The 13,836-nt window shown below is 43.9% G+C and overlaps 1 protein-coding gene across 1 annotated transcript in view; it reads right to left on the minus strand.

Annotated features, from left to right (window-relative positions):
* suclg2 (succinate-CoA ligase GDP-forming subunit beta) overlaps positions 1-13,836 on the minus strand; it is a 79,629-nt gene that overhangs the window by 34,008 nt on the left and 31,785 nt on the right. Inside the window, exons 3-9 of the mRNA XM_027155815.2 lie at positions 10,960-11,059; positions 10,534-10,624; positions 9,460-9,612; positions 8,863-8,952; positions 7,170-7,266; positions 4,747-4,908; positions 1,823-1,965 (exon numbers count right to left, since the gene is read on the minus strand). Coding sequence (XP_027011616.1) covers positions 1,823-1,965; positions 4,747-4,908; positions 7,170-7,266; positions 8,863-8,952; positions 9,460-9,612; positions 10,534-10,624; positions 10,960-11,059 — 836 coding nt within the window. The remainder of the gene's footprint in view (positions 1-1,822; positions 1,966-4,746; positions 4,909-7,169; positions 7,267-8,862; positions 8,953-9,459; positions 9,613-10,533; positions 10,625-10,959; positions 11,060-13,836) is intronic.

The raw sequence follows: 13,836 nt of genomic DNA on the forward strand, positions 1-13,836 counted from the left end.
AAATGCAGATTTTTCTCCTGTTCGAGACCGAATAATTAACATTCTGATTAAAATTCCCAGCACATGCGAGAGGTGGCACCGAATACTCCTGTGAAATGCAAATCCCTAAACTGCGACAGACCAAGATAAAGAAAGAGAGAGAAACAAAAATGAGAGAAGACCGAGAAAAAAATAATAAAGAGGCCAACATCAAACTGCATCAAAACGGCGATGTACTATAAATCATTAAAAACCGCTTCAACATACACAACATTCATCTTTAGCTGTGGCCTGTCTGAGGAAATAACAGATGACACTGATCCTCTGGACAAGATGTAAGAAACTCCACTTCCTGTCTTTTCCTTTTCCAGGTTTTTTTTTTCAGTGTGTGGTGATGGATTTATGCATGACAAAATATAATAAATACACCTTAGATAGCTGAGCAGAATAATACATCAGCCGGCGAGAGCCTGTTTAAAATTCATCGCCCTCGCGGCCGCAGTCACGCATTAAACCTTGCTGCTCGTGGAACACGTGGAAAAGCTAGATACAGAGACACGCACGTCTCGGTAAGCAGGGATGAAGAAATCCTGGGTGTAATAAATGTGTGGTGTAACCACATGTGAGATGAAGGTGAACGTAAACAAATAATGAGCGCCGGCGTTTCGTACCGGGTACGAAATCGGCGCAGGTTATTGGTGCTGCGAGGATGGAAGGTTCTGGTGAACAAGATCTCGCTTCTCAGACTCTCAGTGCTGAGTGGCGAGCAATCACAGAGGATAGATACGTTTCAAGGAACGAGTTTGTGAGTTTATGGAGTTCCTGAGAAAATAATACTTACAAACCTGATCGATGGCTGTGGTGAAGAGTAACAGCAAAGATGATCGTGCCGAATTCCTTCAGTTTCCATCGATTCGACAGGATACGTAATGAAGATACACATCCCTTAATGTAATTCTAGACTATTAAACATTGTTTAAAATAATGATTCCTTTAAAGAATCGTTTAGGGAATCGTTTAACGAATCATTCAATCAAATCAGGCTGGACTCTCTAGTCAATTCGTCTTTATGAATGTACGTGTCCCTGAACACATTTCGACTATTAAATACAACCCATGTTTAAAAATGGTTTGTTTAAGAAATCATTTAATGAATCGTTTAATCAGTTGAACAAATCAGGCTGGAATCTCTCATTACTCTCATATTGTCTTCATAAAAATACATAGCCCTCGAAGCTCTTCTAGAATATTTAAGATAATTTGTCAATTTATCATTAAACAAAGCATTACACTAAACATTTAACGACTTATCTGTTGAATCGTTTAGTAAGTAGTTTAACAAATTGTATGGGTGACTCTTCCTAAACGTTACTCCTAGCTATCAAACAACACTCACATTAGTATCTTGCAAAGAACACAGATTTATAAATAAAAGCTTCCAGTTACTATGTCACCCTTTCTTAATTTCTCTGATACGCTGTATGGCCAAAAGTATGCGCACCCCCTGACCATCAGACAGATGTTATGATGTTATGAAATTGTTGTGAAGTTAGAAGCCTATGATTGCATAGAACGTATTTGAATGGTGCGGTGTTAGAATTTCCGTTCATTGGAACTAAGAGACTCAAACCCATTCAAGCATGATAATACCCCTGTGAACAAAGTGAGACATGATGGGTAAAGGATGAAGTGTCCTGCACAGAGCCCTGACTACCCCATTGAACACCCTTTGGGTCAAATGGAACACAGAAGGTACCCCAGACAGACCTCTACACCCAACACCAGTGCCTGGGTGCTAAAAGTCCTTTAATAGTTATCATTCAAACAGAAGAGGTTCTCTTACCTTTGGATCAGCAGTGAGCAGTTTGAAAGCAGTGTACACCTGGCTCTCCTTCACTCCTCCTCCCAGGTCCAGGAAGTTTGCCGGTTTCCCTCCATGCAGGTCAATTATGTCACAGGTTGCCATGGCAAGGCCAGCACCGTTGACTGTAAAGACAGGATTAACCACCTTGATTATGATAATCAGTTAAGGTGTTGTTGTGCAGGTCTAAAAACCAAGAGGAAACGTGTTATCTAATGCTGGAAGGTCACTTGAGGTCATGGTGCTATATGGTGTGTTGCGAATATGAGCTGGAAATGTCAAAGCACAAGGTAGAAGAGCACTAAAAAAAAGCCCCGACACAATAGACTAGAGTGAAAAAATCCATTCAGCCAATAAAATCTAACGCACTGATGTCCCTTACTGAAGGAAAGTTTGCTATAAATGGAAACATAGCAAGCATGTACGTAATATGAATTAAGACAAAAACCAATAAATCCTGGAGATAACCAGAAAAAATTATTTACAGTCTAGGTGCACTAGGAATCACCTCTGGAGAACCTTTTACCATAGTTTTACAACTAAACTACTGCACTTCCTGTACTAACTAAACTACTACCGCACTTCCTGTACTAACTAAACTACTACTGCACTCCGTGAAGTAACCACGCAACTACTGCCCTTCCTGTAATAACCAAACCACTACTGCACTTCCTGTAATAACCAAACCACTACTGCACTTCCTGTAATAACCAAACCACTACTGCACTTCCTCGAGTAACCAAACCACTACTGCACTTCCTCGAGTAACCAAACCACTACTGCACTTCCTCGAGTAACCAAACCACTACTGCACTTCCTCGAGTAACCAAACCACTACTGCACTTCCTCGAGTAACCAAACCACTACTGCCTTCCCTCGAGTAACCAAACCACTACTGCACTTCCTTGAGTAAACAAACCACTACTGCACTTCCTCGAGTAAACAAACCACTACAACTGCACTTTTTATAGTAACCAAACCACTACTGCACGTCCTGAAGTAACGAAACCTCTACTGCACTTCTTGGAGTAACCAAACTGCCACTGCACCTCCGGGAGTAACCAAACTAATACACATCATCGAGTAACTAAACTACTGCACTGGCTGGAGTAACTACACCACTGCTCATGCTGAGGTAACTAAACTACTGCACTCAAATAGAAGTATAATTAAAACTTACATACAAAATAAGAAAGTCCAAAACCTCCTGAATAACACTGGTATAATAAAACCATCTCACAGAGACACCTCACAGTTTCACTAACGTCTAAACGATTCACTGTATATACACAGAAACCGCTACAGAGCTAAATGCATCCTATAGTCCATAAACCACAGTAAATAATTACTCTACCACGTACTAACTGCACAGAACACAAGTCTAATTCTCCATCATCCTGGCAAACAGATGGATAAGTGAATTAGATTAAACGAGTACTGGACACCAGCGACAGTAGCAGTTGCAGCGTTAGCTGGGCCATTGAGCCTGCCTAATTAGTCCATGCTGTAACAGAGCCAAGTGCTCAAGTGTTTTCCTGCGGCTAATTCCTGCCTCTCGGACGAAAGGCTGGAGCTTGGCAAGAACTCCAAATCTAGTCTTACAAAAAAAAAAAAAGTCCTCTCAAAACTTCTACACACAAATTGCCACTTCTGTGTGTATAAATGTGCGATTGTGAGTGCGTATGTGCGAGTGCATATGTTTAAGTTTCTCAGGCTTTCTGGCATCTCTTTTGTTCAACACTTGAAAAAAAAAGCTTTTTATGTCTTTTATGTCTACTGAGAAGCTGCTTTAATGACAACTAGAATAATCTCTCCGCCAATCTGCCACTTTCCGAGGCCTTTCTCTCTAATTGGAAGTCAGCGCTTCTGGCAGGTTCCATCAGTAACGGAACCCGTTCGGTTTCGCCTTAATAAAGCGAATTTTCTAAACACAACCCGTCGTGATGAGACGAGATGAAATCTGGTGAAGAAAAAGAGTGATGCACGTCACAATATAGGACAATAAACTATGTGATACATGAGAAATGGATACCAAAGCTGCACAATAAGGTACATCGACAGGTTGAGGTTCGGAGATTTCGATTGGAAAAGAATCCAAATCTGAGAAGAACCAATGTTGAAGTATCCTGCTTTGGTTCATCGTGAACGAATGTTTAATCAGAAGTATACTCCAAAGAATGATAAATAAATGTTAATGGCTAATACTGACAAACCCAACAATAATTTGGGTTAAGAAATAATGACTTGGAGGCAGTTGCACGGGTCCAAAGCTTAAACCTAGTAATGTTCTGCACTGTTGTAAAGGATGGAAGGATGGGAGTTCAAGTCTCAACGACCGGTAAAGAACCACTCTCCTGTCCAAGAGCCTGAATCTAGAGCTTCTGACTGTAAGTCACTTGAAAACGAGTAGAAGAAGTAAATATCCAAATCACTTACTGCCATTACATTCATTCATTCATTCATTCATTTTCTACCCCTTATCCAAACTTCTATCGGTCATCGAGGCAGGATACACCCTGGATGGAGTGCCAACCCATCACAGGGCACACACACACTCTCATTCACTCACACACTACGGACAATTTTCCAGAGATGCCAATCAACCTACCATGCATGTCTTTGGACTGGGGGAGGAAACCGGAGTACCCGGAGGAAACCCCCGAGGCACGGGGAGAACATGCAAACTCCACACACACAAGGCAGAGGCGGGAATCGAAACCCCAACCCTGGAAGTGTGAGGCGAACATGCTAACCACTAAGCCACAGTGCCCCCCCTACTGCCATTACAAAGCCTTAATAATAAAAACAATCAAATGTTCCCATAATTGTGCTAAACTTATGACAGGAATCTAATATTCTAAAGAATTTTCACAAACTGAAGGAATTTTACCTGTAAACAAACTCACCAAAACATGCGATGTTGCCGTCCAGGCCGATGTACTTGAGGTCGTGTTTGGCCGCCTCGGTCTCTATGGGATCGCTTTCGGCAGTGTTGTCCATGGCAAAGATGGCTTTCTGACGGAACTCGGCGTTGTCATCGAAGTTGATTTTGGCATCGAAGCACACGACTGTGAAGAGGCATTAAAGCTACATTAAGTTTCTGTTGCTGGGGGTAACATTACACCAAATAAAGAGGGTCTTTCCTCTTGCGTGTCCCTTTGGCTAATACATATTATCACTAATCATTCCTAAATATTCCACATATCGATAATTAACCTTTCCGAGGCCTCGTTAAAGTGACAACGAAGCAGAAACCCAGGATCTTGTTTTCCATCTCATCCTATGATCAATCTTCTGGCTCTAAATCACGGCCCCTGGGGATGGCATCAGTGGAGTCCGGGCGATTTAATGGCTGCCGCGTGGTTCGGTGTGATCGTTCATGCATTTTGGGGCAGTAATGCAGTTCTGAGTATGGAGATTGAAGTACAGAAGTCCCCGAGCTCATCCGGAAAGCCGAATACTAACGCTCCGTCTCTCGCAGAGCCGAGGCAGACTCCGACTTTTTGAGACAGGCTCTCATTCATGCCTCGAGGGGATGAGGAACAGAATGATGGAGAAAGCAACTGTAATCAGAGACGCTTGTAGAGTTCCCACTTCATCCCCATTCACTTCATCTTTCTCCTGTTCTACTAAACTAGACTCGACGCCTCCTCCTCTTTTCCATCTCTCCAATTGATCATTTTGCCATCTTCTTTTCTTCATGTCTTTAACTCAACCTCATCTACATCTCCCACCGTGAGCTCGTCCTGCTTTATATATAACGCTCGTGATCGATCCGTCGTAGTTTCGGCATTTTCCGCATTTCCACATCGTCATCTGTCTCATTCTTGGTGAGAATCGGTGCACTCCGGTGATGTTCAGGGTAACACAGAGGTAACAGGAAAACAGGGTGTTTTGAACAAAAGTCTATCATCAGCTGTACAAGCAAAGTGCTGCTGAGGCTGTAGCCAGTGAAACTCTTTTGTTTTCTCCGTCTCTCCATCAAACCCTCTACACCAGTGGTCCCCAACCTTTATTTCGCCATGGACTGGTCAATGTTTGATGATTTTACCGCGGCCCGCTGGGGGTAGGGTGTGGGGGCTACACAATTAAATTAAAATTAATCATTTTAATTTAATTGTATTTAAACATGCCTTCTTAACTCACTACAACGCTAAATCAATGAGAACCCTGAGCTTGTTTCTTTACAACGAGACGGTTCCATCTGGGGGTAATAGGAGACGATGACACCCGAAGTGTGTTGCTTATGTCCAGTTTATTCCGTTGTTTTGTTTTGGTTGCCATCACTGCAGAAAACCCCACTTCACACAGATAGCATGTCGGAAATGGTGATAGGGATTTAAGTGCTGTGGTGGCAATCTCAGGGTATTCTGCCATGACTTTAATCCAGAACACCGGCAGAGTTTCTAACTTTCTAACGACGTCTGTTTCGTGCTCATTTTTGCTAGTTTGTGGGTTAAATTTGAGCAAACACAATATACACGTACACCAAGCACTGTTAAACATGACAAAGTGCCGGTGAACAGAGAGAAGAGCGATACACACCTTCTCTCTCCACCAAAGCTACAACACCACTGCCGCTTGCAGCCGCTCAGCTCCAGACGTCACCTAAACCCGGCCTGATAGCATGATATTTTGTGCATGCGCGGTATTGGTGCTGCTTAATAATGTTAATAATAATATTAATAATGTAATGTTAAAAAATAATGTTAATGTTCCTTGGGCGGCCCGGTACCATTTGGTCCACGGACCGCCCGGGGGTTGGGGACCACTGCTCTACAGAACCTGTAACTGGACTTTCAGTTTCATCTCAAAAAAGCTGCTCCACTAAGCAGAAATTCTTCATTACTTCTGCTGCATCATGAAATTCATTAACAGTCACTGAGGCGGAGTGGAACGGAGAAGTGTCTTTTACACCACAGGTTTAGTGAAGGTTAGTTCGTCGCATTGATCCACTCCTGGTAGACAATTTGCTGACTTTATGGGTACAAAAAAATAAAAAGGATCTCAGTTGAATCAAGGGTTGAATCGATCTTAACGCCGTTATCGGAAACGGTCACAAAAACAACAATAATATCCTACATACAAAAAAAATTTAATTAACATCGACAATGTTGGAGACACGAATAAGTAACTCGCCCTAGAAATGAAGCTCTTTGGATAGTTCAGGAAGTAAAAAAATGTTCTGGAGCCCTGAGGTTAAACTCCGCATCCGTCCCCTGTGTCGAACGGTCTCTCTTTCACAGCCACAACCAGTGGTGAATGCAGACAGTTGCTGTTACCCATAAATTAACACGCACGAGCATTTCAGAATGTTAAAGAGTCCCACCTTGTCCTTCGGGAGTCTCGCCGAGAGGGTTCACTTCCACCTGAGTTGCGTCGACTTTCAGGAAGAGATCGTACAGCTTCTTAATTTGATCTGCAGCCTGGGACAGATGCATATAGAGAGAGATTAAGGGCAAGCAAATAAACAATGCCCTGTCGAACACACAAATAACACACACACACACACAAACACACACATCAGTCTAAGTGAGGGAGGCGTGGCCTTTGCGTATCAGTCTAAGTGAAGGAGGTGTGGCCTGTGTGTATCAGTATAAGTGATGGAGGCGTGGCCTTTGGGTATCAGTCTAAGTGAAGGAGGCGTGGCCTGTGTGTTTCAGTCAAAGTGAAGAAGGCTTGGCCTGTGCGTTTCAATCAAATGAAGGAGGCGTAGAATGCGTGCATCAGTTTAAGCAAAGGAGGCGTGGCCTGTGCATATCAGTCTAATTGAAGGAAGCATGGCCTGTGCGTATCAGTCTAAATGAAGGAGGAGTGGCTGGTGTGTAACAGTCTAAAGGAAGGTGGAGTGGCCTGTGCGTTTTAGTCTAAATGAAGGAGGCGAAGCCTGTGCATATCAGTATAAGTAAAGGAGGCGAGGCCTGTGCATATCAGTCTAAGTAAAGGAGGCGTGGCCTGTCCGTGTCAGTCTAAGTGAAGGAGGCCTGGCCTGTGCGTGTCAGTCTAAGTGAAGGAGGAGTGGCCTGTGCGTATCAGTCTAATTGAAGGAAGCATGGCCTGTGCGTTTTAGTCTAAATGAAGGAGGAGTGGCTGGTGTGTAACAGTCTAAAGGAAGGAAGCGTGGCCTGTGCGTTTTAGTCTAAATGAAGGAGGCGTGGCCTGTGCGTGTCAGTCTAAGTGAAGGAGACGTGGCCTGTGCGTATTCTTCCACGTGGAGAAATTACAGGCTCATATGCTTCACAGTGATTTTTTTAATCAGCTCACTGCACTTTATTTGACTGCCTTTATTCAATATCTCCAGCTTGTTTAAACAGTATTCCTCCTCCAAAAGAAATGTCATTAGTTCTGAGTGCAATATCTGTTTGCAAATGAGCCTTATTAAAAGCATTAAAAAGAAGACTGTAGCAGAAATCTGACAAGCCGCACACTCGACTAATAACTTCAATTTCCTCGGGTTGTTCAAATTGTTGTACGAACACACAGACACAAATGTGCGCTCGCAGATACACACAGGACATCCGACTCCAGTCCCGTGTTCATAACCCTTAAAATTAGTCTCATTAAGTTGATTTATACAAATACTGCAATCCGGACTAATCATGGAAAAGAGCGTGGAATTAAGATTTAATACGATGCAACTGGACGGATACAGCAGATACACAAAATTGTGTAGGAGGAGAAGCAGGAGAAGAATTAAAATAAGCAGGAGATAGCTCCTGGAGGTCGGGAGCTGGCCGTATATATCACTGCCTGGCAGAAGTGGGATGGAGATAACCTCTAAATGTCTTTAAAGCCCAGTGAAGATTTAAATCAGAGCTTATCGTTTATAGCCACGCAGTTACGGCACATCAGTGAGTCATTTATAGCTGAAATAAACGGCGCACAGACTACTGATGCCTCTGTGGATCGGCGATGTTTCCACTAAAGCCCAGCATACACGGCGCTTAGCCGGAGTATTAGCGCAACAGCCGTGTCAGGATGTGTGTTGTTTTGGTGCTCTGCTACGACTCCTGCTCCATTACCTGCCTCTCCAGCGGCCCTTTGAAGCCCAAATTAGCTGCCATGCGCAGCGCCTGGTCGTCTCGAACGCCTTCAAAAATATCGATGACTTCCTGTGGATGGAAAGACGGAGAGTGAGAATGAAGGGGAGAGAGAGAGAGAGAGAGAGAGAGAGAGAGAGAGAGAGAGAGAGAGAGAGAGAGAGAAGAAAGTGCATCAGTGGGACTGATTGGATACGGAGTGTGTTTTCATATTAACATAGTGAAGAGAGCAATTATTATACAGAGAGAGAGAGAGAGAGAGAGAGAGAGAGAGAGAGAGAGAGAGAGAGAGAGAGGATGGATGGATGGATGGATGGATGGATGGATGGATGGATGGATGGGCCAGATAAGAGAGATGACTAGACTGATCAATATTTTTCATAGAGAGGTAAAGAGCTGAATGGATGGATGGATGGATGGACAGACTGGCAGATAAACAGTTATAACAGATGGATGGATGGATAGAGAGATAGATAGATGTGTGAGAGCAAGAGAACAGGTGAAGAAATAGCTTGCATGAGTCCTAAATAGTGTAGAAGAAAATAATAAAGAGAAGTGTGTGTGTGTGTGTGTGTCTACTTTGTAGATAAGCTCTGGTGTTTTCTCTGCCACCTCCTCGATGTCCACTCCCCCCTGCGGGCTGCCCACCATCACAGGTCCGTTACACGCGCGGTCCATCAGGATGGCGAAATACGTCTCCCTGGAGATATCTAGAGCCTCAGCCACCATCACCTGCAGCCACAGAGACACCTTTTTAAAGTGTGGACATGCGAACCGAGACGAGAAAGAGAATGTGTGTGTGTGTGTGTGTGTGTGTGTGTGTGTGTGTGTGTGAGAGAGAGAGGGAGAGAGAGAGAGAGAGAGACAGGAGAAGTTGTTAGAGTGTCTGTAGCGTTATCTGAATGCAGCCACATTAACGAATAAACTGCTGGCAAGGTGACAGCTCACTAGAGGGTTTGTGTTTGTGGAAACAGAACGACAACACAATTACAACCTCTTAACCACACGCCAATCCAACCCTGGTACACACACACTGTTCATTAATCAGTTTACCACTTCTAAACAAGACCACACACACACACACACACACACACACACACACACACACACACACACACACACACACACACACACACACACACACACACAGCAGTAGAGGGCCTTGCTCAAGGGCCCAGCAGCATCAGTGGCTATATATTATCTGTAAATGTAGGCGTGTGTGTGTGTGTGTGTGTGTGTGTGTGTGTTTACAGTTTCTTTGTTACAGACAGGATTGTGTGTGTGTGTGTGAAAAAAAAAAAAGAGAGAGAGAAAGTGATCCGCTGGCTTGTTAGTGACAGAAAGAGGTGGCTCTTCAATGGCTTTGGTTTTCACATGTTTTCATAACTAGGATTTTTTTTCCCTTTTATTTAAGATAGAAGGAAAAACGAATAGGCTTCAAAGCGAGCGCGTCTCGGCTCGTCTATCTATGAAAGAAAGGACAAGGTGAGGTAAAAAAAAAAAAAATGCTAATGGGACTTTTTTTTTTTACCCCCACAACCTGAGCCCGAGCTCAGTCATTAATTTAATGGAATGGAACAGCGGATTATGAGCAGCAAGGTAAAAAATCTGAGTGTGAAGAAAGCAGCTCCTGCTTCCTGGAGGCAAACTCACCGTGTTGACCTTGACGCCCTCCTTCGGCGTCTGCTTGGTGGTCAGGTTAAAGCCGAGCATCTTATTGGCCAGGTCTTGCACTACTGCCGGGCTGAGAACACATGAAACTGGTTAGTCATAAAGACCATGTTAAGGAAAAAAATCTTTATATTAAAAGGTGGAGAGCGGAGAAAAGGGAAAGAAGAAAAAAAAAACTACAGAAATCGTGCAACAGATGGAGTCCCGAGGCCTCGACTCTGCTGAGAAAACCGAGGGAGACCGTGAGCGTGCAAAAAGCAGATGAATGCGGGTTGTCAATTTTAAAGAAAGAGAGATAGAATAGGTGAATATAGCACAGAGAGAGAAAGAGAGAGAGAGAGAATGATTGAGAAAGAAGGTTAGAGAGAGGACAATGTGTCCAATCTTCCAGAGCAGGAACTCACTCACTCTTTGGTTAAGTGCACTCCACCTTTCAGGCCACTGTCAAACACCCCTTTGCCTCGGCCTCCTGCCAGGATCTGAGCCTTCAGAACAATTTCTTTAGCATCTGGGAAGAAATATGAGACAGATGGAGAGAGCAGTTATAAACGGGAAAAGAAAGGCAGAAAGACAAGTGCCCCGAATCAGGAAAACGTTCATGGAGAGAAAAGCAAAGCGCTGACACACATTAACGGTTCAAAAGATCTGAGAAGGTGAAGCGTTGCTTCAGAAACCTCCATGGATCTCAGAGGAACCAGTACAAGCTTGACCTGACAGGTGATGACAGGCCATCATCCGGACTACACGGACCACTCCGAGCTTGTAAAAATCCCTGTCGTTTAACCCAAACTCAAAACAAATGGCCAAAAATGACCATCCAGAGTCTCCCAAAACATGTTGGGACGGATCATTAGATGGACCTCCTGAGCACATTAGATGGACCTCCTGAGCACATTAGATGGACCTCCTGAGCACATTAGATGGACCTCCTGAGCACCTACTCAAGAACAGAAAATGAAGAGCGGGTCCAGAACGTGACGAGCCGCCATGAGGACTTTTCACCCTTCTGACTGATCCCATTGCTCTCCTGACGGGTGTGGTCTCTTCCGGAAAGACTCCGCCCCAACGCCACCCACTGGGCACTGAGCATAGCTACGGAAGATTTTGGACCAATTTAATGACTCGAGATAGAGACAGAGAAAAAACATAGAGCTCTTGGTCGAGTTGCTTCGTATTTGTGTTAATGTCACAGGGACACGGTTCGACTCAGAGAGCGACACGAAGACCCGGGTTTAAAGGTATCCTAGCGTTTGTCATGCTTAAAGCTTGTTTTCAGTATCCATCTGTTTGTGGCTGATTAACAGCAGTGGGAGAAACAGGACTTCAAACCCCAAGTTCATTCCGTGCTCTTTTTTTATTCCGCGACAGAATCAATTTAAATACTGAGCCGGAGCACAATAAGGTCTCCTGAAAGGTCAGTAAAATCTCCTGCACCTAACAAAAGAAATCACTGACATTCTCTTTCCTTAACACATCGTGGTGCTTATCTCCCCCCCCCGGTTGTCCTCTTCCTCGGAACAAAAAAAGACGAACATGTCACTACATCTCAGTTCGTGTGGTAAGTAATTGGGATAACACAAAAATCCCCGAGCAAGCTATTTCCAATTAATGAGCTCAAATTAATTTGAAGCTTATTTACCGACGGCAGCATCATGCCCGCTGTGTTTTGTTTTTTTTATAACGCTCGAGTGTTGTCCTGCCTTGTCTGTCCCTAAGCAGCAGGACAGAGCGACGGACTCGTACCGTATAGAAAAGAGGACATGTAGCTCTGAAAGGTTAGGACTAACACAGCCAACTCCTGCTAAGGTCCTGAGCTCCGGGTGCTTTCTGCATGGACTTTCAGACTTTTTTTTTTATCCAGGTACTCCGGGTCAGGAGTGGACCCTGATCTGATCTTCTGCTGTTCTGTTTGGTGTACTGAGATGCTTTTCTGTCCATCACAGTTCCAGCGTGTTACCGTAAAAGATCTACATCAAATATTGAGTTTACTGTATGAAGATAAGTCTGAAAACCCAGCACATCCGAGATCTGCAACCATGCCACGATCAAAGCCAACGCATTCACGTCATGTCCCCGTACGGACGTGAGCGTTCACTGAAGCGCCTGACCTGATTTTCTGCATCGTGCGACTTGCCGGATGATTCTCTAATTAGATCATTTATAAAAATTAGAATTGCGAAGGAAAACTTGTCCAGATAAAGAAGACGGCGTGTGTTAAACATCGTTAAACATTGTGGCTTTTTCGAAGTCCGAGATTCTTTCTGTTATCATCTCAAAGGCCTGAAGCGGCGCCTCGTGATTCGCTGATGAGGTGAATGAATGAATAAATGAATGAGTTTATTTGTGCTTAATCAGGGACAATGCACAGAGAACATCAGTCTAAAGCACTATTCGAACTGAATTAGTTCTACATGGGGACATGGAGTAATGCAATTTTACCTCAGGATGTCTGTAATATTAATTGGCCAATTCGCACGGGACAACACACATCTCAGTAAAACTAGCAGAAATGGGAGGGGTAACTCGCTTTACACACCACAGTAACCTCCTTGTCGTCATGTGCGTATGATGTTGCTTCCTGTTATCACATGCACCTTGGCGCCTCCATGCTTGAAAAACGCGCCACTTTTAAACAAGAAATGATGGAATTTTACCGTACATATTTACAGCGGGTCTTTTCGGACAGGATTAGTAGTACCTGAGGTTATTTTTCCGGACCTTTTTACAGAAGGTAAAAGTCGCCGTAATCTTTACTGACATTAGCCCTATTCGGACGGGATCAGTACGTGGGGACGTGGGGGTAAAGTAATTATTACCAGAGCTTCTCTGTGATTTTAGTCCCGTCCGAATGTGCTATCTTGGTAATCATTACGGACAATGTCGACTTTTACCTTCTGTAAAAAGGTCCGGAAAAATTACCTCAGGTAATACTAATCCCGTCCGAATAGACCCGCTGTAAATATGTATTGAAAAATTCCGTCATTTCCTGTTTAAAAGTTTAAAAGGCGCGTTTTTCAAGCATGGAGGCGCCAAGTTGTCTGTTTGCGCACGTGATAACAGGAAGCAACGTCATACGCACATGACAACAAGGAGGTTACTGTGGTGCGTAAAGTGAGTTACCCCTCCCACTTCTGCTAGTTTTACTGAGATGTCTTGTCCCGTGCGAATTGGCCAATTAATATTACAGACTTCCTGAGGTAAAATTGCATTACTCCACGTCCCCACGTAGAACTAATCCCGTTCGAATAGTGCTATTGTCCGTAATGATTACCGAGATGGCACATT

Source organism: Tachysurus fulvidraco, chromosome 2 (genome assembly GCF_022655615.1).
Source record: "Tachysurus fulvidraco isolate hzauxx_2018 chromosome 2, HZAU_PFXX_2.0, whole genome shotgun sequence".
Classification (NCBI taxonomy): domain Eukaryota; kingdom Metazoa; phylum Chordata; class Actinopteri; order Siluriformes; family Bagridae; genus Tachysurus; species Tachysurus fulvidraco.